The sequence below is a fragment of the Dromaius novaehollandiae genome, chromosome W (assembly GCF_036370855.1).
Source record: "Dromaius novaehollandiae isolate bDroNov1 chromosome W, bDroNov1.hap1, whole genome shotgun sequence".
Taxonomy (NCBI): Eukaryota; Metazoa; Chordata; class Aves; order Casuariiformes; family Dromaiidae; genus Dromaius; species Dromaius novaehollandiae.
In genome coordinates, this window is record NC_088130.1 from 35,328,317 (window position 1) to 35,353,887 (window position 25,571).

At 39.7% G+C, this 25,571-nt stretch overlaps 1 protein-coding gene across 3 annotated transcripts in view; it reads left to right on the forward strand.

Moving 5' to 3' along the window:
• The first annotated feature begins 49 nt into the window (after window positions 1–49).
• SKIC3 (SKI3 subunit of superkiller complex) overlaps window positions 50–25,571 on the forward strand; it is a 52,335-nt gene continuing 26,813 nt past the window's right edge. Inside the window, exons 1-20 of one of the 3 annotated variants that reach the window (XM_064500222.1) lie at window positions 50–178; window positions 926–1,031; window positions 2,064–2,161; window positions 2,673–2,816; window positions 3,869–3,960; window positions 4,760–4,835; window positions 6,860–7,000; window positions 8,523–8,621; window positions 8,711–8,819; window positions 11,212–11,352; window positions 13,776–13,877; window positions 16,853–16,986; window positions 17,716–17,802; window positions 17,889–17,992; window positions 18,098–18,224; window positions 19,352–19,531; window positions 20,366–20,490; window positions 20,949–21,202; window positions 23,775–23,877; window positions 24,593–24,769. In XM_064500222.1, the coding sequence (XP_064356292.1) occupies window positions 2,072–2,161; window positions 2,673–2,816; window positions 3,869–3,960; window positions 4,760–4,835; window positions 6,860–7,000; window positions 8,523–8,621; window positions 8,711–8,819; window positions 11,212–11,352; window positions 13,776–13,877; window positions 16,853–16,986; window positions 17,716–17,802; window positions 17,889–17,992; window positions 18,098–18,224; window positions 19,352–19,531; window positions 20,366–20,490; window positions 20,949–21,202; window positions 23,775–23,877; window positions 24,593–24,769 (2,285 nt within the window). In that variant the 5' untranslated portion in view covers window positions 50–178; window positions 926–1,031; window positions 2,064–2,071. Of the gene's footprint in view, window positions 280–570; window positions 641–925; window positions 1,032–2,063; window positions 2,162–2,672; window positions 2,817–3,868; window positions 3,961–4,759; window positions 4,836–6,859; window positions 7,001–8,522; window positions 8,622–8,710; window positions 8,820–11,211; window positions 11,353–13,775; window positions 13,878–16,852; window positions 16,987–17,715; window positions 17,803–17,888; window positions 17,993–18,097; window positions 18,225–19,351; window positions 19,532–20,365; window positions 20,491–20,948; window positions 21,203–23,774; window positions 23,878–24,592; window positions 24,770–25,571 lie in introns of those variants that run through there. The other 2 variants (XM_064500223.1, XM_064500224.1) reach the window with 2 other exon arrangements.

The following is a 25,571-nucleotide window of genomic DNA, read 5'->3' on the forward strand; positions in this document are numbered from 1 at the left end:
GTCGGGGAGGGGCGGGGGCGGCAGGGCCCGAGACGGACCACAACTCCCACAATGCCCGAAGACAGGCCGCGGCTGGCAAAATGGCGGCCGCCGGAGGAGAAGCCGGGCGCGTAGGTGGGCGGGGGAGCGCGCCTGCGCAGTGGCGGCGGTGCGCGGCGGCCCCGGCGCGGAGCGGCAGGTGAGGCGGTCGCGGGCTGTGGGCGGGCGACGGCGGCTGCCGCCGTGGCCCCGCGGGGGAGCCGGGCCGGGCTGGGCGGCGCGTCCCGCCCCGCGGCGGGGGTAAGGGGGCCGGGGGCCATGCGGAGCGGGGAGGAGGCCGTTGAGGTCAGCCCGGCCTGCGGTGGGGCGAGCGGCGGGGGCAAGGGGGCCGGGTGCCATGCGGAGCGGGGAGGAGGCCGTTGAGGTCAGCCCGGCCTGCGGTGGGGCGAGCGGCGGGGGCAAGGGGGCCGGGGGCCATGCGGAGCGGGGAGGAGGCCGTTGAGGTCAGCCCGGCCTGCGGTGGGGCGAGCGGCGGGGGGAAGGGGGCCGGGGGCCATGCGGAGCGGGGAGGAGGCCGTTGAGGTCAGCCCGGCCTGCGGTGGGGCGAGCGGCGGGGGCAAGGGGGCCGGGGGCCATGCGGAGCGGGGAGGAGGCCGTTGAGGTCAGCCCGGCCTGCGGTGGGGCGAGCGGCGGCGCTCGGCGGCTCTGAGGGGAAGAGGCGCCGCGCTGGTGGCTGTGCGGCCGCTCCCGCCGTGGCCCCAGGGCGGTGCGCGATCAGCGGCGGTGCCGGGCTCCCCCGCGCCCGCTGGCGGGGCTGGAAACGCGAGCGTCGCTGTGCGGAGGCGCCTGGCGGATCTGCTGCCCTGCGCGGCTGGCGCCCTGCAGCTGCAGGGCTCTGCTGAGGGGCCGGCGGGTGCGTTTGCGTGACGGCCGGCTTTCTCTGCAGGCGAAAATGGAATCCAGACGTGAAAGTTTCCGTGTTTCTTTGTGATATTTGAGGAGCCTTTTCCCTCTGAGCAGGCCAGCTCTATCCTCAGGACAGGCTGAGCAATGTAAGTTTCACAGGTTTTTTTTTTCCTTAGGTTGTAAGAGAATCTTTAAAATCAGCCACCTTCCTTTGTCTTTTCCCTCTTATTTTCATGCTAGGCTCTTGAGCCAGTCCTTATATTTTTTTCCTGCAGCTTTTCAAAGCTTTTTCTTCTCTAGCATGTCACTTTTTCAGTCTCAGTAGTGCTTGCACCAGCCACAATTTCAGCCTCATCCTATTTAGACAGTTATGATTATGATGTTTATATAGTTTCTAAAGTTTGTTTTAGGCTATGTAGCATATGCATCAAAACACTGTATGGCTATAGCAGACTTTGTAAACGTGAGTACTTCTTGGAGTTGTCCTTAAATGCTTTCCCCCTGCCCTTAAATCATTATGCATCTGTGCTCAGAAGCAGGATCTGTCATGAACGCGTGTGAAGGGAGAGGGTAGTTGTGGCCCACATCCGAATATAAATGGCAGGCAGACCATGATACCGCTGTAAACAGCATGCAAGAACACCCTCTGCCACACGCTCCTTAGGAAGCTCTTGAGCACAGGCCTAGTGTGATATGTGTCTTAAGCACAGATCACTGTTTAGGAATTCCTGCTTTGAAATAAAGCATGTACGCAGTGTCTTTCATATGCTAGGGTTCTTTGAGTCTAAGGTGACTCTCATATAACATCTCTCATCCTATTTAAATTTGTCTTAAACTTGAACCAACATCTTATTCTGGGATAACTAGTTTGTATCTTTTGACTGTTTGGAATATTGACATAATCCTATGCTGTATCTAAGCATAAGTAGTTTTAACAGTACTGTATTTTAACAGTATTACTTGATTCAGGAGTTTCTAGTGGAGTGATCACACAGTATGCATTTTGGCCTGTTGCACTATACTTCTGTGTTTGTGCAGATGTGCTACCTATAACTGCAGCAAGAATCTTGCCTTAGAGTGCTTTTCTTTTTTTCTTATGTAATTGCAGTAGGATATAAACAATGCTTTGAGTGCAGTATGTTTTTTATAAGAGCTGATTGTGTCTTCTTTTTACTTAGTAGCCACAATGTCAAATAAGGAAGTGAAAGCAGCATTAAAGAGTGCTAGAGATGCAATAAGAAATAAAGAATATAAAGAAGCCTTAAAACATTGCAAGGTAATTAATTCTTTACTAGGAAAATAATTACTTTTGCACTTGTATGTGTTTGCCATTCCTTTCCCTCTACAATTGTACAGTAATGCAGAAAGTGTGGAGCATCTTGTTGACATAATTATGTTTTGTTGACATAGTTTGAACTTGACTGGTTGCACATGTTGCTTGCCTGCAAGTAAACTCCATTCCTCTCCCTTTTTACATTTGCTTGCATATGGAACAGAGGATATTAAGTCTAGAGCAGTGGTGATGAAAATCTATTTCTAATCAAGAACTCCACAGGAGTGCTTTAATTGCTGAGTTATAGATACAATTGCTAGCAGAACAGTTCAAATATGAACTTTTGCTGGCATAAGAAAGCTAAAGTTATTAATTTTAGCCTTTTGCTAAAAATGTATTAACTTCTGATGTTTCCATACAGAAGAATTCACAAAACTTTAGTAATAAAAGTCAGTACATGAATCTGTAAGATGCATTTTATTCATCAGTTTTATTTAAAATTGCATATTTATAGGCAGTCTTGAAGCAAGAGAAAAATAACTACAATGCATGGGTATTTATTGGCCTGGCGGCTGCTGAGTTGGAACAGCCTGATCAGGCCAGAGGAGCATATAAGAAGGCTGCTGAACTGGAACCGAACCAGTTACTGGCATGGCAGGTACATTCACGTTCTGGTCAGCTTTATTCTTTCCATGAAAAGTGTTACTGGAGCTAAATGTGGGAAAAAAAGAGTTAAGATTTGCATCATCTTTTCTTCAGGGCCTCCAAGTTTTTCTAGTTCTAGTGAAGCTTCACAGTAGTTGAAGTTCTGATTATCTGTGTGTCCACAGTAAAGCCAAAGGCTTCCTGTGTGTGTAACAGGGGTAATCTTTAGCTCCATTAGATAACAGTGAAAGATGCTGGGAAGCACAAGAATTAAAACACACATAAGTTTGTCCATGCTTAGAAGCAGTCTGAATTGCCATGCTCATGGCTCAGGAAACACTTGACATCGCTTCTCCCATAGTGAAGAAAGTGTTTTATTTAATAACTTATTTTTCTAGCCTCTAGTATGGAATGAATTACATTATTATTGTTCTCCATCACAGTGAAAGTCAATATACATCTGGAATAGCCATGCTGGTGGTTTGTGCATGATATCCTGTAACATGACATGATTATTTGTTATTTGGAGACTTGTGAAGCCCAAGGTTGAGTATCTGTTTATCAGATACCAAAATCCAGTGTTTTCTAATGTAGTAAAATTTCTTTCATTTTCAGTATAAAACATTTTTAAGTACAACTCTTGGTGCCTGATTTGAAGGAATACTGAAAATTCATGAGTTGTTTAGCAACCAGCCTCTGTCTGTCTTTGTTACTGTGGAAGGCTGTATAATACTTGGATATAGAGCATCTACCCTGTCATTTAGTGTGCTTTGTTATGTTTTGTCTGGTATGCAAACAAGATTACATAGTATTTGCTAGTTTCAAATAGTTGTCAACATCCGTTAGGAAAATGAGGTGAGCTTTTCATTTAAAATGAGTAGATTCAGAAGGTTGTACAGGAAGTACTAACACAAATTTTGTTCAGAGATTGCGCATTGGTATTTGACCCTGCTGAAGGCAATGTAATCTTTTTTGTAGGCAAAATTTGCAATATAAATTTAACTTACAATTGCAAACATCAAATGTTACTTGTTTCTGAAAAATCTAATCTGTTTTATTTTGAAGGGGCTAGCAAATTTGTATGAGAAATCCAACCAAACAGATGTCAAGGGAGACTTAGCAGATGTTTACCAAAAGCTCTTGGAACTCTATGAAAGGTAAAGAATATCAAATACCACAATTCAACCTAAGATTTCTAGTTCCTTTTTTTTTTTTTTTTTTTTTTTTTTTTTTAAAAAAGTCCAGTGAATGCCATAGTTTATGCACAGGATAGTCTGTGAGGTGTGTTTGTGGGTTTTTTGTTGTTGTTGGGGTTTTGGGGTTTTTTTTTGTTTGTTTGTTTGTTTTTTTAAACCTTGTCATATCCAAGGATGAGAGTTGACTACTCAGGTTTTCTGTAGTGTAAAGTTGGAGTAGAAATAGTTCTTATTCCTGTCCCTTTTAATAAGGGAAAAACTTTTGTAATAACTGTATTTTATGTTAGTAGTTTAGAAAATTTGTGTATTATCTGATGTCCACTGTCTAAACTCACTGCCTTGAAGTACTTACTGTAGTTAAATAGTTCGTGGTCTGCATTATTATCATTAATAGGTAGGCTTGTTTTTCTCTGGCTTTAGAATCACAGAACATAAGTCATCTAGTTTGTATGGGTAAGGTTCTAAACACAGCTAACTCACTGACTGTCACCAGAGCCCATAGCTGACTGAAGTGTTACGGGTTTTTTTTCCATAATTTGAAAATTGCTCAGAAAGAACAATACAATCCTTGAAGTCATTTCTATTCAGTTAAAGTAGCAATAAGCAAAATTTTTAGGATAATCCATGGTATTTGTTGTAAAGATTTGCGTGGCAAACTTAACTTATTAAAAACTTATTTGACAGAATTTGAAAGATCTTTCACTATTTCTTGGAAAACTTAAATAGCTTATTTGTGTTGGCTTTTCTTCCTCCTTTCTAGTGGTGACAAGCAGAAATGGTGTGATGTATGTAACAAGCTTGTGGAGCTATATCATCAAGAAAAGAAATATTTAGAGGTAGGTAACTCTTTCACTTTCTCTTTACTGATCAGAAGGATATTTTTTGTAAGAATTAATTGCTCTTCATCTAGGAATCTCAAGTTTTCTGAACCCAAGATTGCTTGTGGTCTCCTTGTAGACCACAACTGGGCATAACTGATTTAAGTGATGTGCCTGACTTTTCCACGGCTTACCAGGCTCGGAGACAATCCATTAAACTGACAAAAGTTGACAAAGGATGTTAGTGTTGCTGAAGAAAAGGGTGCGACTTCATTCTCCTGTTTTATTTCTGGAAGTCAACACAAACATGATCCCAAACGCACATTTACGTGCAAGCTGGGTATACTTTTTCTAGTTTAGCCAGCTCCAGATACCTCATTAGCTCTTCATCCCTTCCTGGACTCTCTCTGATATTGCATGCCATAGTGTGAGATTGGATTTGTCAACAACCTAAACTCGATTGCCTGTGGCTTAGCTGCAGGCATTCTATACGCAGTGGGAAGGAGATGCAAAGCTGGTCGCAGGGCATCAGCCCACCTAGCACTCCCAAATCCCATGTCAGCATTAGTGCTGAAGTAAGTGGCCCTTGTCAGCTTACCACTAGGTGGAGCTGTTAAATGGCTGTAACGCTCAACTCTGTCTTTGCCTACTGTGCCTGTAGTAATACAGGATACTTATTATTGCAGTTACTGTTTGCTCTTTCTTTACTCTTACAAAAGTTTGCTTTCTTACAAGACAGTGTATCCTCTTACATTATACCATCTTCCCCCTCTGACCTTTCGTCCAGCAATGGAAAATGAAAACATTTTCAAGTCTTGTATTAACAGCCTCAAGACTATTTGTTAGCTCCAAAGGCTTTTTTTGTTCACCAATTGCTAAAACTAGTCAGTGTCAGTAATTTAGTATATAGACTCCATTCATAAACCACACTGATCCACAAGTTAGGCTTCAGGGTCCTGCTTTCTCTTTTTCAGTCTTGTTGATGTTTCCACACTGAAATTTCAGCATGTACTGCTGCTGTTTTTCTGTTTCTGTTCTTAGTGTTGTAGATCTGACAAGGCTTTTTTTCTGCTTTTCTCCTCACCAGAGTTTACAAGACTGTCTAGGTCAATTTTTATTGTTGGTTTCCTCCAAAAACCAGAATAAGAATTTGTGTTATTGGTGTTGTCTCCCTTACTTACTGTATCTTGGAAGGTAGACATCTTTGAGTGAACACTCAAAGAACCCCATGCAGTGTTTTCAGACCTATTGTTCTTCTAATCAGACAGTGGGTAAATCCTGATAGTTACTCAAAACATCACCCTGATGCCTGCTCTGGGATGGAAGCAAGCTCCTTCCTCTGTTTCTCCTAGTCAGGGTCTATTAGTTAACTCATCTGTTACTGTTTACAACATTTCCCATCTGTGTGCATGATAGATATCGTAGGAAGGACTTCACCAGCACCCACAGCTTCTTTCAAGGTATTCTATTACTATTTAACATAAAGCTTAGTCTAGCATAGGCAAATTTAAACTATTGGTGTACTCGTCTTGTGTTATCATCCAGTGTTCACTTCCCCTTCTACAACCTTTGTGTAACTATCTCTCAGCCTTTTATAGAAAACGCCCATTTTTTTTTTTTGTCAGTTGTTCCTTAACTACTCTGCCTGGCACTAGGCTTTCTGGCTCTTCAAGAAGCAGGTCAGAACATCTTGAATTCTTCACTTTTCTGTGTATGAATTATGATTGCTCTATTTTCACTTAAATTTTTGAAGAAATGGTGCAAGAGTTTCTTTGCAATGGTATATTATGCAAATGTAAGTGCAGAAGTTGAAGTACATTAGTAATATAGTAGTATTTAACCTATGATATCTGTTGACTATTCAAAATAATGTACATCAGTAACTTGTTAATCCTATTTGCCAAACACTTAGTACTGTTTGACCTCTTACTCTAGAAAGCTGAAACTCATTGCTTAGAGTTGACAGTAATTGGAAAGCTCATATCAGACCTCTAATCTTTTTGAAAGAGTTACAGCATGATTCATTTATGTCCTGTTTACAGGTGGCTCGAACATGGCACAAACTTATACAAATAAAACAGGAGGGAGGTGCAGATAATGCAGAGCTTCATCAGCTTTGGAAGAAGATGATCCAGTTACTGGCAGACAGTACACAAAATCAGGATAATGAGACTGAGCAGTTGGTAATATTAATCACTCCTACTCATCTAGATATGTACATGCAGAATGCAGCCATACTTTATATGAAGCATTAAAAAAACATAGAAGTCTTATGACTGTGTTTCTCATTAACTTTCAGGGGTACTAAGCTCCTCAAGAAAATGTAGACTTTTTTTTTTCTTTTTACCTTTTGGCTTCTGAGTCATTTGGAAACAGAAACAGTAAGGGTGCAGGTCCCTGAAGTAGACCTTAGGTGAAATAAGGCACCTAAATCCAAATGATTGTTCTGGAGCTTCCTTGTTAACCACCAGCTGAACTCTGTAGAAGCCTGGGTTTATGCTGTAACAGTGTCACATCACTGTGCTTCTGCATGTTACCAGAAACATCACTGTGTTATCATGGCTGAATAGAACAGCTCCTAGCGTATTCATAAGCTCTGTCAGAGTCTAGAATGTCAGTATTCTTCAAAACAGTAACCCCCTATTGCGCACATATGTTGAGCAGGTAGTTTTGCACTGGTTTTCTATTTCTTCCTACCTCACTGGGAATTTTTCTGTAAGAAGCTCAAAGGGTAAGGTACTTATCATAGACAGGCAATCTTTGGGTTTAAATTCTCTTCTCTAGATTGTAAGCTCCCACTTCTTAGGAGAATGTCAAAACTAATTGGAGCAAGCAGAAGGATCATAAATTATTGATCTTGTGTTCTCTGTAGGTGAAATAAATTTTGTTTTATTTATCTGTTTTTTTCAAAACAAACTTGCTTCAATAGTAAGGGTGGAGACTTCTCTTCCCCAATTTGGTTTGTAGCCATGCTCTAGAAAGGTAGAAGATATAAATTGAATTAATTTCAGACAGAGGAAATTTAATCTGGATCCTGTACCTTCTGAGGTGGCAAGTGCTCTAAGTTATGAGTTCTTACAGAGAAGAGGTGCTGCTTGCAGCACTGCTCTTTTTTTGATTTTTTTTTTTTTTTAAAGGAAAAAGGGAAAGGAATTTTGGAAAAAGTTACAGAAATCTTCAGGAATGGGTTTTACCTGCTGATCTCTAGTTTATTTTTCTGCGGCTCAGAATAAGACACCTGAACCTGGAAAGATGTGGGATTGAAGACAACTTCTTATTCAGCGCTTCACTTTTAACAAGCTGTAGGTCAAGAAATAAAAGACTAGATTTCTTCAGGACAGTGGGGGGAAGGCTGACAGCAAAGCATAGGCAATAGCCTAGGTTTTGTGGTACCAAATCCTCTTTTGGATGTAGAGTTAGGTACAAGGAAGAATCTAGCTTCCTACAAATTTTTGCTTTCCTTGTGCTGTCTTGTGCTATGAAACAGTATATTACTGTTTCGTCTGGTACTGGTAGACTAACATGCTTTGGATCCTATTTGAGTACTACTTCAGCGTAAAACTTGATTGTTTTGTAGTTTTCTCTGTTCACAGTATGAGTATAAGCTTCGTGAGTAGGATCCAGACAATACTATGCACTTGACTGTGAAGAATACATATTCTTAGATTTATTGCTTGTTGCACTCCTAATTATTTCTTATTTCAGCTTTTGACTGCATTTGAACATGCAGTGAACTCTTCTGACAGCATTCCCAGTGAAGAGCACCAAAATCTTTACAAAGACTTTATTCAGTTTTTGTCAAAAGTAAGAATTCTTTAATCTATTTTCTTCAGTGGATAGACATAATATTCCACATCTGATAGTTCACATACAAATTTTTTTTTCCTTTCAAGTTTCCTCATGAAACGCTTAGGTTGAAGAAGACCTGTGATGATATGATGGCTGTATATCCTACCTTGAGTTATCCTTTAGAAGTACTTTGCTTGCACTTTATTCAGTCAGGTGAGTAGGATGGTTTTAGATATTTGGGGACTTAAAATATCTCTTTTTATAGTTAGTGACCATCTTACAAGTTTTTACCTTTTGGGGCCCTGTGCAAGTATATTGTTTATTTTTTGTGCTATATTTCTACCTATCTGGAAGTGAAATTGTTTTGCTGTTTCTTTAGCTTTCTGTGGCTTTGCTACTTCTTGGCTCTAACTTTATGGTGACTCTAAATAAGTAAACATGTATACTCAGTTAAGTCCAATTCTGGTAATGTATGAAGTCACAAAGGACCCATGCCTTATGAAACTCAAAAGCAGCCTCTCCAGACAAATGAAGATTAGCTTACAAAGTTTTGAAGAGAGCATGGAGACCATTAGTCAATACTTTAGGGATGAGGAAGGGCTATGTTAGGTTATTCTTGACCCAGAAAATCCCTGACATCTAAAAAAGAAACGTTCACAAAACTTTCTTCACAAGAGTATCTGGTGAATAGGGAATGAGCAAATCTGTTTTGATGTTTGCTCTAAGTAGAGAAGAAGAATCTTTGAGGAAAAAATAGTATAGTTTCTTCAGTACTGCAGGGATCTGAAAAAGTATACAACTGCTGTTTTCAGGAGTTTCCTGACCAACATGTCATTAATGTTGTATGCTGCTTCTGTGTTTTCAAAGGTAGCTACTAATTTGTTTTTTTTTTTTTCTTTGATTGTTTAAGGCATCAGAAATTGAAGTTGGCTACCCTAAAATGCATTTTAACTAAGAAAAGCAAATCAGAAAAAAAGACCCTTTTTTAATAAAGAGAAGTAACTTTTTCTGCTTGGGTAGCAGATTGCATTCTTCACTTTTGAAGTTAGGCTTGAGGAAGAACATAGCAAGATAAAACAACAAGAGAATTTTTCATTTTCATTTGAAGGAGTGAAAACAAACAGCATCCTACTTCTGCAAGAAATGCTTGTGCACCTCACAGAAAAGTTGTGCAGAACACACTGATTGTTTTAAACAAACCTGAAAAAAGAGACATACCCCCCCCCTCCGATCTTTAAAAGGGATAATTTTTAAGCCCTTTCTTATTCATCTCTTTTGAGATCTCTTGCAGTTGACAATCTCTATTGAAAAAGATACAGCTTGCTGCTGTGTGCATTATGTACTGTTATGAATCACATTAGGTGTAAAATTGCTGAGTTTCCATCTTGGAGTGAAGTTTGGTTGTTATGGTAACGTACAAGTCTTTCCCTTCTACCAATTCTGCCTAGTAAGCACCTGAGAGTTAATTTCTCTTCCTCTAGAACTGCAAACATGAGCCTAAGTCTTTTTTGTAGGATAGAATTATTTCTCTATGCCAAGAACTATTACAGAGCTCAGGCAACTATGGGTAGTTGTGCTTGGGGGAAAACAACTTTGGTCTTGGTGTCTATATTTATCAGAATTTTAAACTTCATTTATACAAAAATACGTAGTCATAACTTGACAAATGAAGTCTCAACTTGCATTTCCACATGAGGATACTTTACAGATGGGGGAGAGAAAGGCAGAGACTCTAGTTTCCAAAGAGGAGGAGAACCTGGTTGGCATGTTTTTTTCTATACCAACTCTCTGACAGCATCTCACCTTCCTGCAGTCATCCTGGGGTGGGGAGGATGATGCTTAGGTATTAGTAAGGCTGTCTGTTTATATCTGAGTCATTCCAGCCCTGTCATAGTGCTTAATGCCCCAAATTTGTGGGCTTACAATATTAGTCAGCTTTTCAAAATGCAAATCAAAGGCAACATTTGTCAGATGAGGCCATACATTTTTTTTCTAAACAGTAGTTCAAAATCTGTTGCTGCAAGTCCTAGCAGTTGCTTTGAACAAGGACTACTAGATCTACAGTTCAACACAAGTGTAAAATAGTGGAATCAGTTACAGTTAAGCCAAAGCATTAGATTAGTGGTTTCACAGTAAGACTGTTTCAGCAAGCTTATCACAGTGATTTGGTAGGTGGGCAACACCCACTCTGGAATGAAACTATTTTGATTTATTTGTGGCAGCGTGTTTTAGGGCATTCAGCTGGGCTTAGGCGAAAAGCCTAAGGATCCTATATCAAGGAAGTAGTTTCTATTAATAAAGGAAGTATTTGAGTAGTAATTTAACATGAGTGGATAAAATTCAGGTTTTGGACTGACAGTTTTTTGGAGGTAATGAGAATTTAGGTTACTGCTGCTTTTTTTTTTAATTTATTAGGTATATAGTAACTTTGGAAAAGAAATTAATAAATTTTAAAAGCTCATTACCTGGAGCTCAAATGAGAAGTGTCACTTTTAAGGACGTTTATTTATGTAGATAAGGTATGTTGTTGCAGGTTTTTGTTTTGTTTGGTTTTTTTCTTTTTTAAATCTACAGCTCTACAGAATATTTCTCTTCCTGAAACTAGGTACTTTCACTGAAGAGGCCCTGCACTGTTTTTCTAGGCTTGTGGAGATGGACTCAAGTAGTGGTCCAGGCATTATTGGTTCAGGTATAAAATGCCTCCAGGAAAGAAGATATGAAGAGGCTGTTAAGAGTCTTACTGAAGGTAAATATATAATATGAAGTATAGATACTTCAGCTTGAACAGCAGCTGGTTTATGGTGGATATTTGGAGGATTTTATACGTAGAGTATCTTGCCAGTTTTGTTGCAAGCAGCAAAAAGACCCACTAGCCTGTAGAAGAATACTCAGCTCTGAGATTGGTTTAGGATTTAGATGTCTGTTAAATATAGCTTAAAGTTTATAGTTAAATATAACTTCTCTGAAGTACATCATTGCTATGTGCTATCACAGTCAGCTCTATAGTATTGTACTGTTACCATCTTTAAACTTGCTTGATCGGGCTGTTACTGGAGACTATCTAAACGAAGCAGTAAAGATAGCAATAGCAATTGCATCAGGGAATGGAGAATGTGTAAAGTAAAATATAATGCAACTCCTCTAGTCACTGCATTTCTATAGAAAGAAGAAAAAAAGACTTCTCTATAACCTACAGTATATCATTTTAGACCTGTTTACTGTAAATATATGAACACTTGTATTGGGTGTCTAAAAAGAAATAAAGACTTTTTTTTTTACAGTAGCCAGATTTGCTAAAGCCTTGGCTTACAACTTAGTATGTATGTTGCTTGTATTGAAATGACAAAGCCCTGCAAAAATTACTCTTTAATATACTAGTGGGAAAACAGGACTACCGACTTTTGTTCTGCCTGTGGAATATTCAACTCTTTTACATGACAAGGGCAAAACTGGCTTATGGAGAAAGCTGGGAATAGAAGCATTTGGGATATAAGCAGTCATGAGTCAGCCAGGCCACTCTGCCATCTTGCTTCCCTTTTCCAAGGGATAGAGTAAGATTCACAGAATGGCTGAGGTTGGAAGGGACCACTGGAGATCATCCAGTCCAACCCCCCTGTTCGAGCAGGGTCACCTAGAGCATGTTGCTCAGGATTGTGTCGAGATGGCTTTTGAATATCTCCAAGGAAGGAGACTCCACAGCCTCTTTGGGCAACCTGTTCCAGTGCTCAGTCACCCTCACAGTAAAGGGTGGGGGGGGGGGGTTTGTTTGTTTGTTTGTTTGTTTGTTTGTTTTTCCTTCTTCCTTCTCTCATGTTCAGGCAGAGCTTTGTGTATTTCAGTTTGTGCCTGTTGCCTCCTGTCCTGTCACTGGGCACCACTGAAGAGAGTCTGGCCCCATCCTCTCTACACCCTCCCTTCAGATATTTATACACATTGATAAGATCCCCCCTCAGTCTTCTCTTCTCCAGGCTGAACAGGCCCAGCTCTCTGAGCCTTTCCTCATATGAGAGATGTTCCAGTCCATTAATCATCTTGGTAGCCCTCCACTGGACTCACTCCAGTAGCTCCATGTGTCTCTTGTACTGGGGAGCCCAGAACTAGACACGGTACTCCAGATGTGGCTTCACCAGGGCTGAGTAGAGGGGGAGGATAGCCTCCCTTGACCTGCTGGCAACACTCTTCCTGATGCACCCCAGGATACCATTGGCCTTCCTGGCCACAAGGGCATTGGTGGCTCATGGTCAACTTGGTGTCCACTAGGACTCTCAGGTCCTTCTCTGCAGAGCAGCTTTCCAGCAGGTCAACCCCCAGCCTGTACTGGTGCATGGGGTTATTCCTCCCTAGGTGCAGGACCCTGCACTTCCTTTTGTTGAACTTCAAGAGGTTCCTCTCTGCCCATCTCTCCAGCCTGTTGAGGTCCCTCTGAATGGCAGCACAGCCCTCTGGTGTATCAGCCACTCCTCCCATATCATCAACAAACTTGCTGAGGGTGCACTCTGTTCCTTCATCCAGGTCATTGATGAATAAATTGAACAATACTAAGTTGTTTCCCTAATTTGGATTTTGGGGTATGCTAGAGTAGCCTGCCCACACTGAAATAATATGTCTTGCGCTAAAACTGAAACAAAAATTTCAGGTGTCTAGGAGAAAAAAAAAAAAAGTCCTCTGTGGAAGTCAGATACCGCTGCCTTACAAAACTATTGGATGTTCTGTCCCAGCATTCATCCTATTTAAGAATACACTTGGAATTTGTAATTCCTAATATTCCCGAACTGCTCTACTTTTTAAGGTTTTTGAATAAAACTTCATGAAGCAGTCTGCAGGCTTTCAGTGTTGATTTCTGATCAAACTGAAGGTTTTTTCTTTTGAAACAAAAGTGTACTTTAGACTGGTGTTGTGTATTTCTTCACCATCTCCTCTTCACATCTTCAGAAAATAATACAGCATGTGCAAAAGTAAGCATAACAGCTTACATTTTTCTTGGCTTTTACCTTATTTTGGGGGCATGTAAGTCAAGGACAGTTTTAAAATAAGACTCAAAAAATTGATAACTATAAGTCTCATTCTGATTATCCAGTCATAATGTTCTTGATGGCAATACAGCATCCACCACCTATAGCATCTTTGCAGCCCTAAGCAGCTTTGTTTGTTTAACTCTTTTACTCTTAGGTTTGCAGAAGACTAGCCAGTGTCCGGCAGCATGGTATTATTTGGCACAGGCACAGATGAAAATGCACAAGCATAGAGAAGCTGTCCTCTCCTGCAATCAAGGTAACTGCCTGCTAATTGAAAGAGCAAATGCAGGGGTACACCACTCTACATAATCCTATCAATGTTGCTTTTGCATGATAGATCAGAGTTAGTAGCACCTGTAGTCCTTTGTTTTTTGCAGTCTCACTGCTCATGCTGATGTCTTCTGTTTTTTTGTTTTGTTTATGACGGCTGAAAAACAACTTGTGCTGCTTAGTTTTGGTGGATAGAGTTGATGCTTGACTGATCAGAACAGGAAAGCCAACTGATGGGCAATATTTAAAAAGCTTGTATGTTCTCATGGTCTTGGCTGGTCTTTGACCAACTAGGCCAAACAACCGGTAATTGCCTGGGACCACAGGTATAGGCATCATGAATTTTTAGGCTAATAGACTTCATACTTAGTTTCACAAAATAAGATACTGATCAGATTAATATAAAATACAGTCGAATGCAGAGATGTTGCATAGTACAACATCTTAAGAAACCTTACCCTGAGAGTAACTTTTTATCCATGTTAGTTGGGAATGAGGGCAGTCATTCTGATCTAGTGATGCTTATCTAATCAGAATAGAACTATTTAACGGTTATAAACAAAAGTCCACAAAGTGGACTTTTTGCTGATCGGGACAAATACAGTGAAAAGCTTCTCAGGAAAGACTTGAAGTAAAAGTAAGCAGGCCTGGCTTAACAGTCATGGGAAGTTATTAAAAACAAGGGGGAAACCTTCAAAAGGTGACATGCTTGCTAGAGAGGAAGCTAGGATGTTAAAGTTGGGCAGGTGAAATCCTTATCAATGAACTTGTCTGAGATTAAAGCATTGGTGGAAGTTGCTATAAAACAAATAAAAGGAAAAACAAGCATTGAGAAACTGTAAAATATTCACGTAGGAATCCTAAAGGAACATAAAGATGCTGAAGTGCTAACTGTTGTATGTAATTTCTTGCTTAAACTGTCGTGGTACCCAAAGACTTGGAAGGTAGTTAGTGTGACCCTAATTTTTTAAAAGGGCTTTAGGAAAGATCTGGGAAACTGCAAACTAGTAAGCCCAATGTATTTAAAGCACAAATTAGTAAAAACTAAAAGGGTAGAATTAGGGAATCAATGTAGAAAAATGATTCTGGGGAATAGACAGCATAGCTTTTGTAAAGTGAAGTTGCTTTTTAGAACTCCTTGAAAGAGTTGCTACCATTTGGATAAGGGACATGCGATATAGTTTACATTTGATTTCCAAGCTGTAAACTGGTAAGTTTTCACAAGGCTGCTAAGGAAATTACACAATGTTGGGTTAAGAAGTAGAGTTTTAGCATTGAATGGTTTTTTTTGTATTGTGTGTTTTTGTTTTTTTTCTTAAATAAGTTAAAAGCTAGGACACAGCGTAGTAATAACAGTCAATTTTCGCACTAGAAAGAGATCTCCATGCCATCTTCATTGGGACCTGTGTTGTTCATCCTCTTTTGTAGTCCATTATGAATGTTGAATAATAAGTTCACCAAGCCTACTTCTGATGCAGTTAGAACTTACTAAAAAAATTGTAAAAGGAGGTTATTGGAGTAGGTGACTAGGTTTTAAAATAGCTGATGAAATTTCATAGCAATAAATGCAAAATCATAAAGGTTGTGGAAGAAATGTTCTCATAAAGCTATTCTAATGTCTCTTTGCAATAGACAGAGAGGTGATTTTATATCGAAAAATTAGGACTGTTTCTTTCCCCCCTGCCTGCTTAGCAGGAGCTTCAGAGACAGGTCAAATATTAGGATTACAAGGAAAGGGATAGTGAAACAACATCAACATGTTAGTTGCACTGAGGACTTTCACAGCATGGTGAATTGTGTGTACAGTTTTGAAACCAACCCACACTATCTCACAGAGTGAGAAACAATGCCAGAAATAATGGCAAAGGTTAACAGAAGGGTAACAAGGATGATCAAAGGTATGGAAATTGCTTCATATCAGAACAACTAAATAGCCTGGAAAGTCCTTTTTCAGCCTAGAGAAGAGATGAGGTTGAAATCTGTGGAATTACAAATGGTGTTATAACAAATAGAATAGAATAAATAGAGGTCAAGGGTTTTCTTTTCCTATGCAAGAACTAGTTAGTATCAAACAAAGCTAAAAGCTGGCAGGCTCAGAACAAACAAAAGTTTGTTTCTTAAAACAAAGCATAATTAAGTTATGGAGTGCCTTGCTAAAAGATGCTGTGGATGCTGAAGGTTTGAGTCTGAAGAGTGAGTGGAGAAATTTCACAATAGAAAAATCAGCCAAGAATTTTTAAGTGGGAAGATAATACCTCTGCCTTAGGAACTCACTGAGTTGCAAGTTGGTGGAAAGTGAGAGAATTCTGACAAAGTATCACTATATGCTTGCCCTGGTCTTGCACTGTTTCTAGACACATGCAGTTAGAGGCAGGATACTAGGACAAATTGGCTGTATCAAGTTATACAAAAGTTCATTTTATGTGAAAACAGAGTTAATTGGAGTTTTTCAGCAAGTACTTGCCTTTGGGGAATGCTCAAGCTCAACAGAGATGTCCTCTTTCTCTGAGATGAGCAAGATTTTACTGTTTATTGGAGAAGTAACCAATACTACAGTTGCAAGTACAAATTTAAATCCTTGATGTTAATAGTAACATTTTTAATTAAACAGTGAAATGTAAAACAGTTTATTTCTTGAAGTTGCTTTTTCTTTGGAGCTTGGATCTGAAAAATGTAGCGTTCAATTTACAATGCTACAGCAGCTAGAAGACATTCAGTTTCTCTTATATGTCTGAGAGCACCTTTATAAAATTGGTTGAAGTTTTGAAATTACATGGGTAATATAGAATAGTTTCTGTAAAATAAGGGGGAAAGCCCAAATAAAAGAAAAAATTAACTCCAAGTGGTGCTCCATTAGACTTAAAAATTGTTAGTTAAGATTTTTAAGGTATTGGGAACAGTGATCCTCTTTATTGTTCCTTTTCCATTTTTATTTGATGAAACTTTTTCTCTTGCCAACAGCTCTCAAAACTCTTGGACCTCTCGAGAGTCCTGGTCTTCAGCAGAAAAACCTTATCCTTCAGTTGAAAGCAGAGGCTCTGATTAAAATAGCTGATGCTGATGCTGCAGAAGAGGCCATAAATGCTCTTGAACAGGTATTTTCGTTGATGTAAACATTGTTTTACAAAAACATGGTCTCAGCTTTATGCACTAAAAACTCAAGCTGTGTATTTCTTGCCCCTCCTTTTTACTTTCTGTGACGTTTAGACAACTCTTTACCAGCTATGGTAGAGAAAACAGTCTGTCCTTCTCTGTTTTTTAGGCTTTCCTACAACTTTTTGTTACTGGCCATTCTAATTTTTAAAGCTGCCCCTTTTGACCTTGTCATGTCTTGCTTGAGTGTTCCTGGGTTCTTGCTAGTTCTGTGGCTTGTGTTTGTCTTTATTTGAATTATGGTTATAATGCTACTTCTCTGTCCTCTGTGTACTTGTCGCTATAGACAAGAGCAAATTGCTTGAAGTTTGACTGGTAAAGCTTTAAGCAGAGGTTGCTTCTCTTACTCAGTCTTCCCGCTGTTATGCTGCATGGTTTAGTGTATGTACTTGCTCACTGTTTAGACTTCTGCAGCTTTGTCCTTGCTCTCTATCCTTTGCTACCTGTTCTCCACCAAAAATCCTTTTCTTTCCAAGGCTTCTCAAGAGTCTCCTATGTAAATCTAAATGTTGGTTTTCTTGGGTGTTTGGGGTGTGTGTGTGTGTGTAGGGTTTTCTTGGTTTTTTTCCCCTCCTGTCCTTACTGTCATGCAGTGTTCCTGCTTTGAACATCTTTGATTTCTTAATCTGGAGAGAGAGTAACTTGACTGTGTCTGTTACTTGGTTTTCTAGATCACAGGTGCAAGCAGTGATCCAGTGCTTTTAGCTTTCAGAGGTCGGGCTTATCTAAACAAAGGTTTAATGGATCAAGCTTCAAAGGTTCGTACAGTGTTGTAAGCTATAAGCTTAGCAAAACTTTTAATTTCATATGAAAATAACTAGGGAAGAATAATATCCTTTTGCAGATTTCACAAGAGCTTCTGTTGTCCCACCCTGATCTGGCTGAGGCCCATGCTCTTGAGGGTTTGATCCATTATTCCCAAAAGAACTATGAACAGGCAGAAAAAAGGTATTGCATTTGATTCTCTAATGGGGGTACATGGAGGAGAATAGAATACAGTGGGTTTCAGTTTCTGAGAGTTTGTCTGATCTGGCCTTTGTTTCTTTTACTTAGTTTTCAAGATGCTATTGAAAGAAAGGCTGAAACTGCAGAGTATCATCAGTATCTGGGGCTCACATATTGGTTCATGAGTGATGAGACAAAAAAAGACAAAGGAAAAACTCTCACTCACTTCTTGAAGGTAAAAACTTCTCTAACTATTCTTGTAGAATTAGCATTTTTCTGTATCAGAATCCAAATATAGAAAATACACTGCCTGGAATGAGAGGCTGCTTGTTCAGTCCACTTATTACCAATTACAAGCCTCCAGAGCCTGTAAACTGAGAAGTTCAACTGTGCAAAAAGACATTGCAGGGGAGCTGTGCAATTACTTGGAGTCTCCCTGTTTCTTTCCTCCTTTCACCTAATTCATTTGGCCTTTGATGTAGCCAAATGTAGTGACTATTCTCTCGATCTTCTTTCCTCTAGGACTGTAGAGTCGAGGCCTATAGATGTCCAGCGTAGAACTTTGAAGGCATTTTGAAATGGGGAGGCCAAAATACAAATTGAACAAAAGTGAGAAAGGGAAAAGGATGGGAATGGTGTTAAGGTTTCAAAGTTTATCCAAGGAAATAAGTCTGCAAAAATCCACTGATTTATACGCTTTTCCTGATCTTTTGGGGTTTTGGTTGTGGTTTTTTCTCTGCACGTAGATAAGAATGTGAATAGAAAAGATGTAATCTGGCATCGTTACTGGGAACATGCGAGTATACAAAGCCTGAATGTAGAGATTGCAAACTCACTGCGTGAGTGTTGTAGGTTTTGGCATCTTGAACCATTGCCTATGTTTTTTTGTTTGATAAAAACAGAGGGCACTGGACAGTGTATCTGAAGTGAACAATACTTTAATTCTAAAGCATTTTATGTGAGCGTTTTTTTTCATTGTTGCCAAAGTTGTTCTGCTGCTTGAGAGTTGTGGATTTCTGTGGTATAAACTAGTCTGCCAAGTGAACCTTAAAAAAAAAACAAACAATAAAAACCTCTTAAAAATGCTATATAGTAAGGAACTGCTTGTTGCTAACACATTTAGCTTGTTAGTACTTCATATACTTCATATAAAATGCTTTGTGTTGTGAAGTTTCTGGCAGATTCTGCAGATGTTTTAATATTTCTAAAATTGAGATTTAAACAAGGTTTAAATATTCTATGTATTACAGGAGAAGCTTAAATAACTTGATAAGCAGAGACCATACAAGTAATTATCACTGGATCTGTATTTATAATCCTTCAAAATGCACTCTTAAATTGTGTTCATATTATTCCTTATAGGCTGCAAAATTGGACAGCTACTTGGGAAGTGTCTTTTGCTGTTTAGGTAACTACTACAGAGACATTGCTGGAGACAAAAGTAGAGCTCGTGGCTGCTATAAAAAAGCTTTTGAACTAGATGGAACTGATGAAGAATCAGGAACAGCAGCTGTAGACTTGAGCGTGGAACTTGGAGACATGGTATTGTACATTCACAGTCTTGGATTACTGGTGTTTTGTTTTTCTGTTAATCTCACTCTTTGAGGAATCACTTCAGACTTCTCCTGTCTTTGAGAATAGGATCTAAAAACAGATGTTTTGTCATTGCTCAGCAGTTTTTATAGCTTCAGTTTTATGCCTCAATTTTGGATTATGTGTCTCTGTGGAGAAGGGTGGAGGAGTAAAGCATAACACTGTAGTGATGAAAAATGTGATTTAGATGGAAGGATTTTTCAATAGAGAACATGAAGAGATGGTAAGTTTTCTTTTCATGTGTGACTTGTGCCACTACTTTTCTCCTTCTACTCCCTTGATCCTTTGAGGGGGAAAAAAACATACAAAGTCCTCAGAACTTTTTTTTTTTTAATTTCTTATATAGCGTCATATAAAAAAGGTTCTTAGTTTTATGGTGATACAAAGCAAGAAAGCATCCATAACCATCCAGCATCCTTTGACAGACTGCTGGAACATCTGGAGAGTCAGACTGAATATCTGACTTGCTGCAAAGACTTGCACCCTTGTCTAGTTAAGGGTGCTGCTCCTAACCCTTGCCTAGTTGAAAGTAGTCTCTACAGAAATTTGCAGGAAGCTACTGTCTATTTCGAAAAGACATCTTTAGATGTGATAATTTCCTCCTTTACTCTGCCACTCAGCCTGCTGGCTTTGGAAAAAAGACTCTGTAACATTTCTTCATTATAGTAACTAACAGATTAGACAGGCTAATGACTTGCTGGATTAGAAGTATTCTTCTTAAACAATAACTTTGTTCTTCACATATGGATATGTACTAACCTGGCATTTTTGGTGCTTTGTTAGGACACTGCTCTGTCAATCTTGAATGAAGTAACCGAAAAAGCAAGTGCTGGTACAGCAAAATGGGCCTGGCTTCATCGTGGACTTTACTACCTGAGAACTGGTCAGCCATCACAAGCAGTGGCTGAGTAAGAGAAGTAGTAGTTGGTTTAAACAGTTTCCCATAAATGCCAGTAAAATAGTCTTTGATCTTAGCAGATTTTGAAAATAAATTAACTAATTATAGGATGGCCTTACCAAACAATAGGAAATGAGCAAGCTGCATCTGTCTCCAGTTCCAGAATTAGCACAATGTAGTTTCTTCACCATAGCAGTGTTCTGTGCTAACAAGCTTGGTGACAGCCTTATCATAGACAAGCACGGTATAGCACTGAATAATGAACCAAAATTAGGTACAGTGTCTAAACTTGTATAATGTGCGCTATGAAGATGAAAATGCTACTATGCCTTGTTTAAAAGCTCTGTATAATTGTACATTTCTGTTTGTGTGTCCTTAGAATACATAATGCAAGGAAAGTTTCTTTTTTTGTTGTTGTTAAATTGTAGTGCATTTTATTTAAATGAATTTATATCTTGACATCTTCAGTTTGCAGGCAGCTCTCAGAGCTGATCCAAAAGATGCCAACTGCTGGGAGTCTCTAGGGGAGGCCTACTTGAGCAGAGGTAGCTACACAACAGCTCTAAAATCCTTCACAAAGGCCAGTGAGCTGAATCCAGAGCTTGTGTACAGCATTTACAGAGCTGCAGCAATTGAACAGATTCTAGGCAAATACGAAGATGCTATAGCTACGTATCAACAAATCTTAAAAAAGACAAAAGAGTACGTGCCTGCACTGAAAGGTAATATGTCTGAATTTGAAAGTGTTAACTCTTTCTCCCTTCTCACAATGTAGTGCTTCAGTCTCATTAAGAGGTTATTGAGATGTATTGAGGTTTGCCTACGTGGAAGGGTAGGATTGGGTGTGGAATGTGTAGAGTACTGTGAGCCACATGCAAAAAAAAAGGCTAGTGTGTAGTAACCTACAGATATCTGAAGAGTTCTTAAATCCCGATGTGTGGGATTCCTGTGCAGCTACCAAGCCAGATGGTAGAGGAGTTGAAAGTGGAAGCCAGCTAAAGATGCTGCAGTTCCACTTAAGTAGTCAAAAGCTGTGTATGACTCAATAGGCAATGAGCCAGGCTGCAGTTTCTAAAAGGTGGGCTGTGCTCATCATCTGCTGCTCCTGACTGTGCGATCCTCACCTCTTGTATTTAACCCTGGGGTTTCAGACCCTTCCGTGAGTTTCTTCAAGCCTTTAAAAATAGCAGCAACCTATCCAGAGGAGTGTCACAGGTGTTAGAGGTGGCTGTAGATAGGCATCTTTAGTATGTAGCTGGGAGCAGGGTGGAACAGGGGAACAGGAACTCCTCTTTCCTAGTGATATTGAACCATGATCCTCAGGATATGTAATACTGGGAGCAGGTGAAATTTTGATAGCCAGTGAATTACTGTTCTGTTCACATCATCTATGCTATTTAGTCTTCAATCATTCTCAGTCTGTACATCTATCTGAATAATTCTATATTTTAGTTGCTTCTCATACAGAGGCTGCACCCTGCTTGGTACAGGTGTGAGTTTTTAAGTTATGGAATGTTATTTCATTGTGTAAAAGGCCTTTGTCTTTTGGATGAATGTCAGCTAATTATTCTAAAACTAAATCAGAAGTGTTTGGTTAGTACCGTACCAGTAGAAGATTCTCATCTGAAAAGGCCACTGATAGTTTTCCCTCTACCTCCTCCTCTTAAATTTTGTCTCTTGGAATATGTCAGACTAAAGTGACGTGGCAAAAACTCCATGATGGAACTGGAGAGAATTGCGGGTAGGCAGCTTTATTGATTGTCAGCCAGCAAGGCATCAGTTGAGGGCAGTAGCAGTTTGCAAAGGAGTCATATACAATTGTGTATACATATGTGTTTGTTTATGGCCTGTAGGTGACAGTGGATGTTGCTTTTCCTCTAATGAAGTGCTTAGAGAAGACATAAACACACTCCATCAAGAAAATACTTTTCTCCCCACCCACCCACCCCCAGCTCCCTATGTATGTATTCTTAAATCTCCCACATCTTCTCTCATCATGCCTCATGTCATAATCTCTGACTCGTTAGCTGCAGATGCTACTTCTGGTCTAAAAACAATCTTCTTCATCTTAGAGAATGTCTAATGTTTGCTCTGCCTGTTCTGCTATCTGCAGTGTACCTTCTTTAAACCCTCTGAAACATACACCAGTGTACTTTTGGTACCATTGGGATCAGTTTAGATATTTTCTGAACTGAGCTGCTGCACATGTAGTAGGTGAAAGAATAACTGCACTGATGTTGCTTGAATGTGTCTTTTCTAAGCTCTTTATTTGGTGTTACCAAACGGTATGTTTGTCCTGTGCCTGTTGCACCATAGTTCTTAACTGCTTTTGTTCCCTATAGTTATATATTTTGTTTTCAGATTACAGAGTTTCTTGACCTCTGGAGAGGTCAAGATCTTGGCACTTCTTCATAGTCGAGACAAGTAACTAATGGGGGCAAGTTAAGATGCTAGCAAAACATGATGCTAGCTAGTTTGAGTGAACTATGCTTGTCACAGTGCTGTAATTCACAAAGGAAAATGGCATCTGCAGTGATTAGTAGTTGATATAGGCACAAGGCAGGATAGTACGGGCAAGGTAGCTTAAGAACTTTGCAAATAAATACCAAGAATGCATGAGACTTGTTTTTGGTAACTTACTAGAAGATGGAATGATGGCTTTTGCCAGCAAAAGTATAAATTAAGCAGTACCTTACTAGTTCCAAAATGCTAGGAGTTGTGGTATTAGATGCGGTTCCTTTAATAGTTGGAATTGTTTCAGTATGAGGTAAAATCTTACATAAATAAGATTAAATAGTGTTGGCTTCAATCACCTCAGTAAAAACCATGGCATTCCAAAGTAGACTTCCCATTTTGCCCAGCTTGACATTCTTCTTTTTATGTTTTGTCTTTGAAAATGATTTGATAATGTCTTTCACTCAAGTGTAAACTGCAAGTTGCTGTACCTTCTAGTTGTCAAAGACTTAGCTATGTAAAGTGGTTTTCTCGTCGGTGCTCTAGTTAAGCCCAAAGTACAAATACTTTTTTTTTTTTAATAATGACCTATATTTGTTCTAATGCTCAAATTATTCTACACTTCATGCTTGTTAGGGTAGATTAAAAGCAAAGTATCTTGAGCAGGAGAGTCTGTCTCTGTGGGTCTTTGGTTTTGGCATAGTGTATGCAAGAAATAAATCCCTACATAAAGAAGAACACCGAGCAGGCCTTACACCCTCCCACCCTGTTGCCTTTATCAGGCAGTACCGTGCAGGCATCTTTTCATAGAGGATTTTTTTTTTTTGGTCTTATTTTCAGGACTTGGTGAGTGCTATCTCATGTTGGCAAGATCAGCCCTTGATAAATATCTTGATGGGAAGGCTGTGGATTACATAGAGCAGGCTCTTGAATTTTTTACAAGGTTAGTACTACATATTAAAATACTTAATTCCCACTGGGTTTGTGGGTTGGCAGGCAGAAGAGTAAGAGTTTAATGTTTGGGGACTTTCAGTTAAATTTGAAATCAAATGGACGAAGCTTCTAATCTAGAAATAAGCATGTGCTTACTGAAAATGGTTTGAATAATGCATTCTGGACTTTAACTACCATTCACTCAAACAGTCTCAGAGTTTTGGTTTTTTTTCTGTCTTCTGTTTAAAGATACTGAGTCCTTTGGTTACAGTACAAGTGTGAAATCACACATACTCCTCTTCAGCTGTCACCCTTATATTTGGGGGAGGGGGATCCTATCAAAGTTGGTGGATGAGAGGAGGTTGTTTCATCCCTTCCGCAATCTTTTTTTTTTTCTGTTTCAGACAGAACAGCTTTAGTATCCTAAGTTAAACCTTGGTGTAGCTGCTCTTTTAGGAGGGTCCATCAGGCCTCTGCAAATTGCTCATGTCTGTAATAAATATGATGCTCTGAAATGCAAAAGTGGGTGTAGTTAATTGATGTGCCACTAAATAATGGCTAATTTTCAGAACTGTCTCTTAGTCTCAATGAAGTTGAGATACATTGGCATGTTGTAGTCTGTTTCTCTTGGTCTCTGTCTATTTCTCCCCCTGTCCCTCCAGAAAAGGGTATTGCAATGTCTGAACAGGTGTTGCGTGCATTTGCTTAAAATCATTAATTTACAGAGCAACAAAGTGCCGTCCTGATGTATCTTCCCTCTGGAAGCTGCTTGGAGATACATGTACTAGTGTGCACGTCGTTTCACCGACCAAAGTGAATGTTCAAGTTCTAGGATCCCTTCTTGGTAAAAATGCAGACAAACAGATGCTGAAGAAAAGTGAGCTGCTCAGCCTGGGAGGAAGGTAACAGTCTTTACTCTTGAGTGCTTCTCAGCAGTTGTGCATATTATTAGGGTCTCAAGTATTCTAGACTAGAAGGAGCAAAAGTAAACACATGCTTTTGGCACTTGCATGCTGAGTGAAGATTTAGGAGGTGGATAGATGGGGCCTCACACTTCTTCCAAATTACACCACTCATTTCAGGGTATGTTTCCAGGGTTGCCACCATGTATATCAGCACTGTCATGTAGCACTGCTCTGCTTCTTGCCTCTATCTCCAGAGCATGGCTACATCCTGCCTGGCATTCAACAAATTGTGCTATCTTAAATGCAGAAGTTGCAGTAGTTGCTAACTAATTCTCCCAGGACTATCAAAGTCCAAGGTACTACTCTAAGCTTTCTTATAAAAATGTCATCAATTCTAGCCCTCAGTACTGGATCTAGATTACACCAGAAGTTCCTTGTTCCTGGCCCTGGAAGCTCATGTCAATAGAAAATAATTATAGGATTCTTGCGGCCTCTTCTGTGGCTCCCTCTGAGCTTCGTGCAGTTGGATGTGTAAGTTGAGACAGACAAGAAAAACAGCTGCTTAGTAAATCTCTACTGTGACATGATAACCTCTTGATAAATTGCTGAGGTTGCTTTTCAAAGAATTGTATAAAATAACATACTTCCTAGGTGAAGTCCATTTAACTCCCAAATGACTAAAATAATGTATGTGATGTTTGTTTTAATTGATAACATACATATTACACCTAACGTAGTTTTGATATATTATACATTCGTGGCTTCGCAACTGGTGGGCAGTGCAGACTCTCTTGAGACC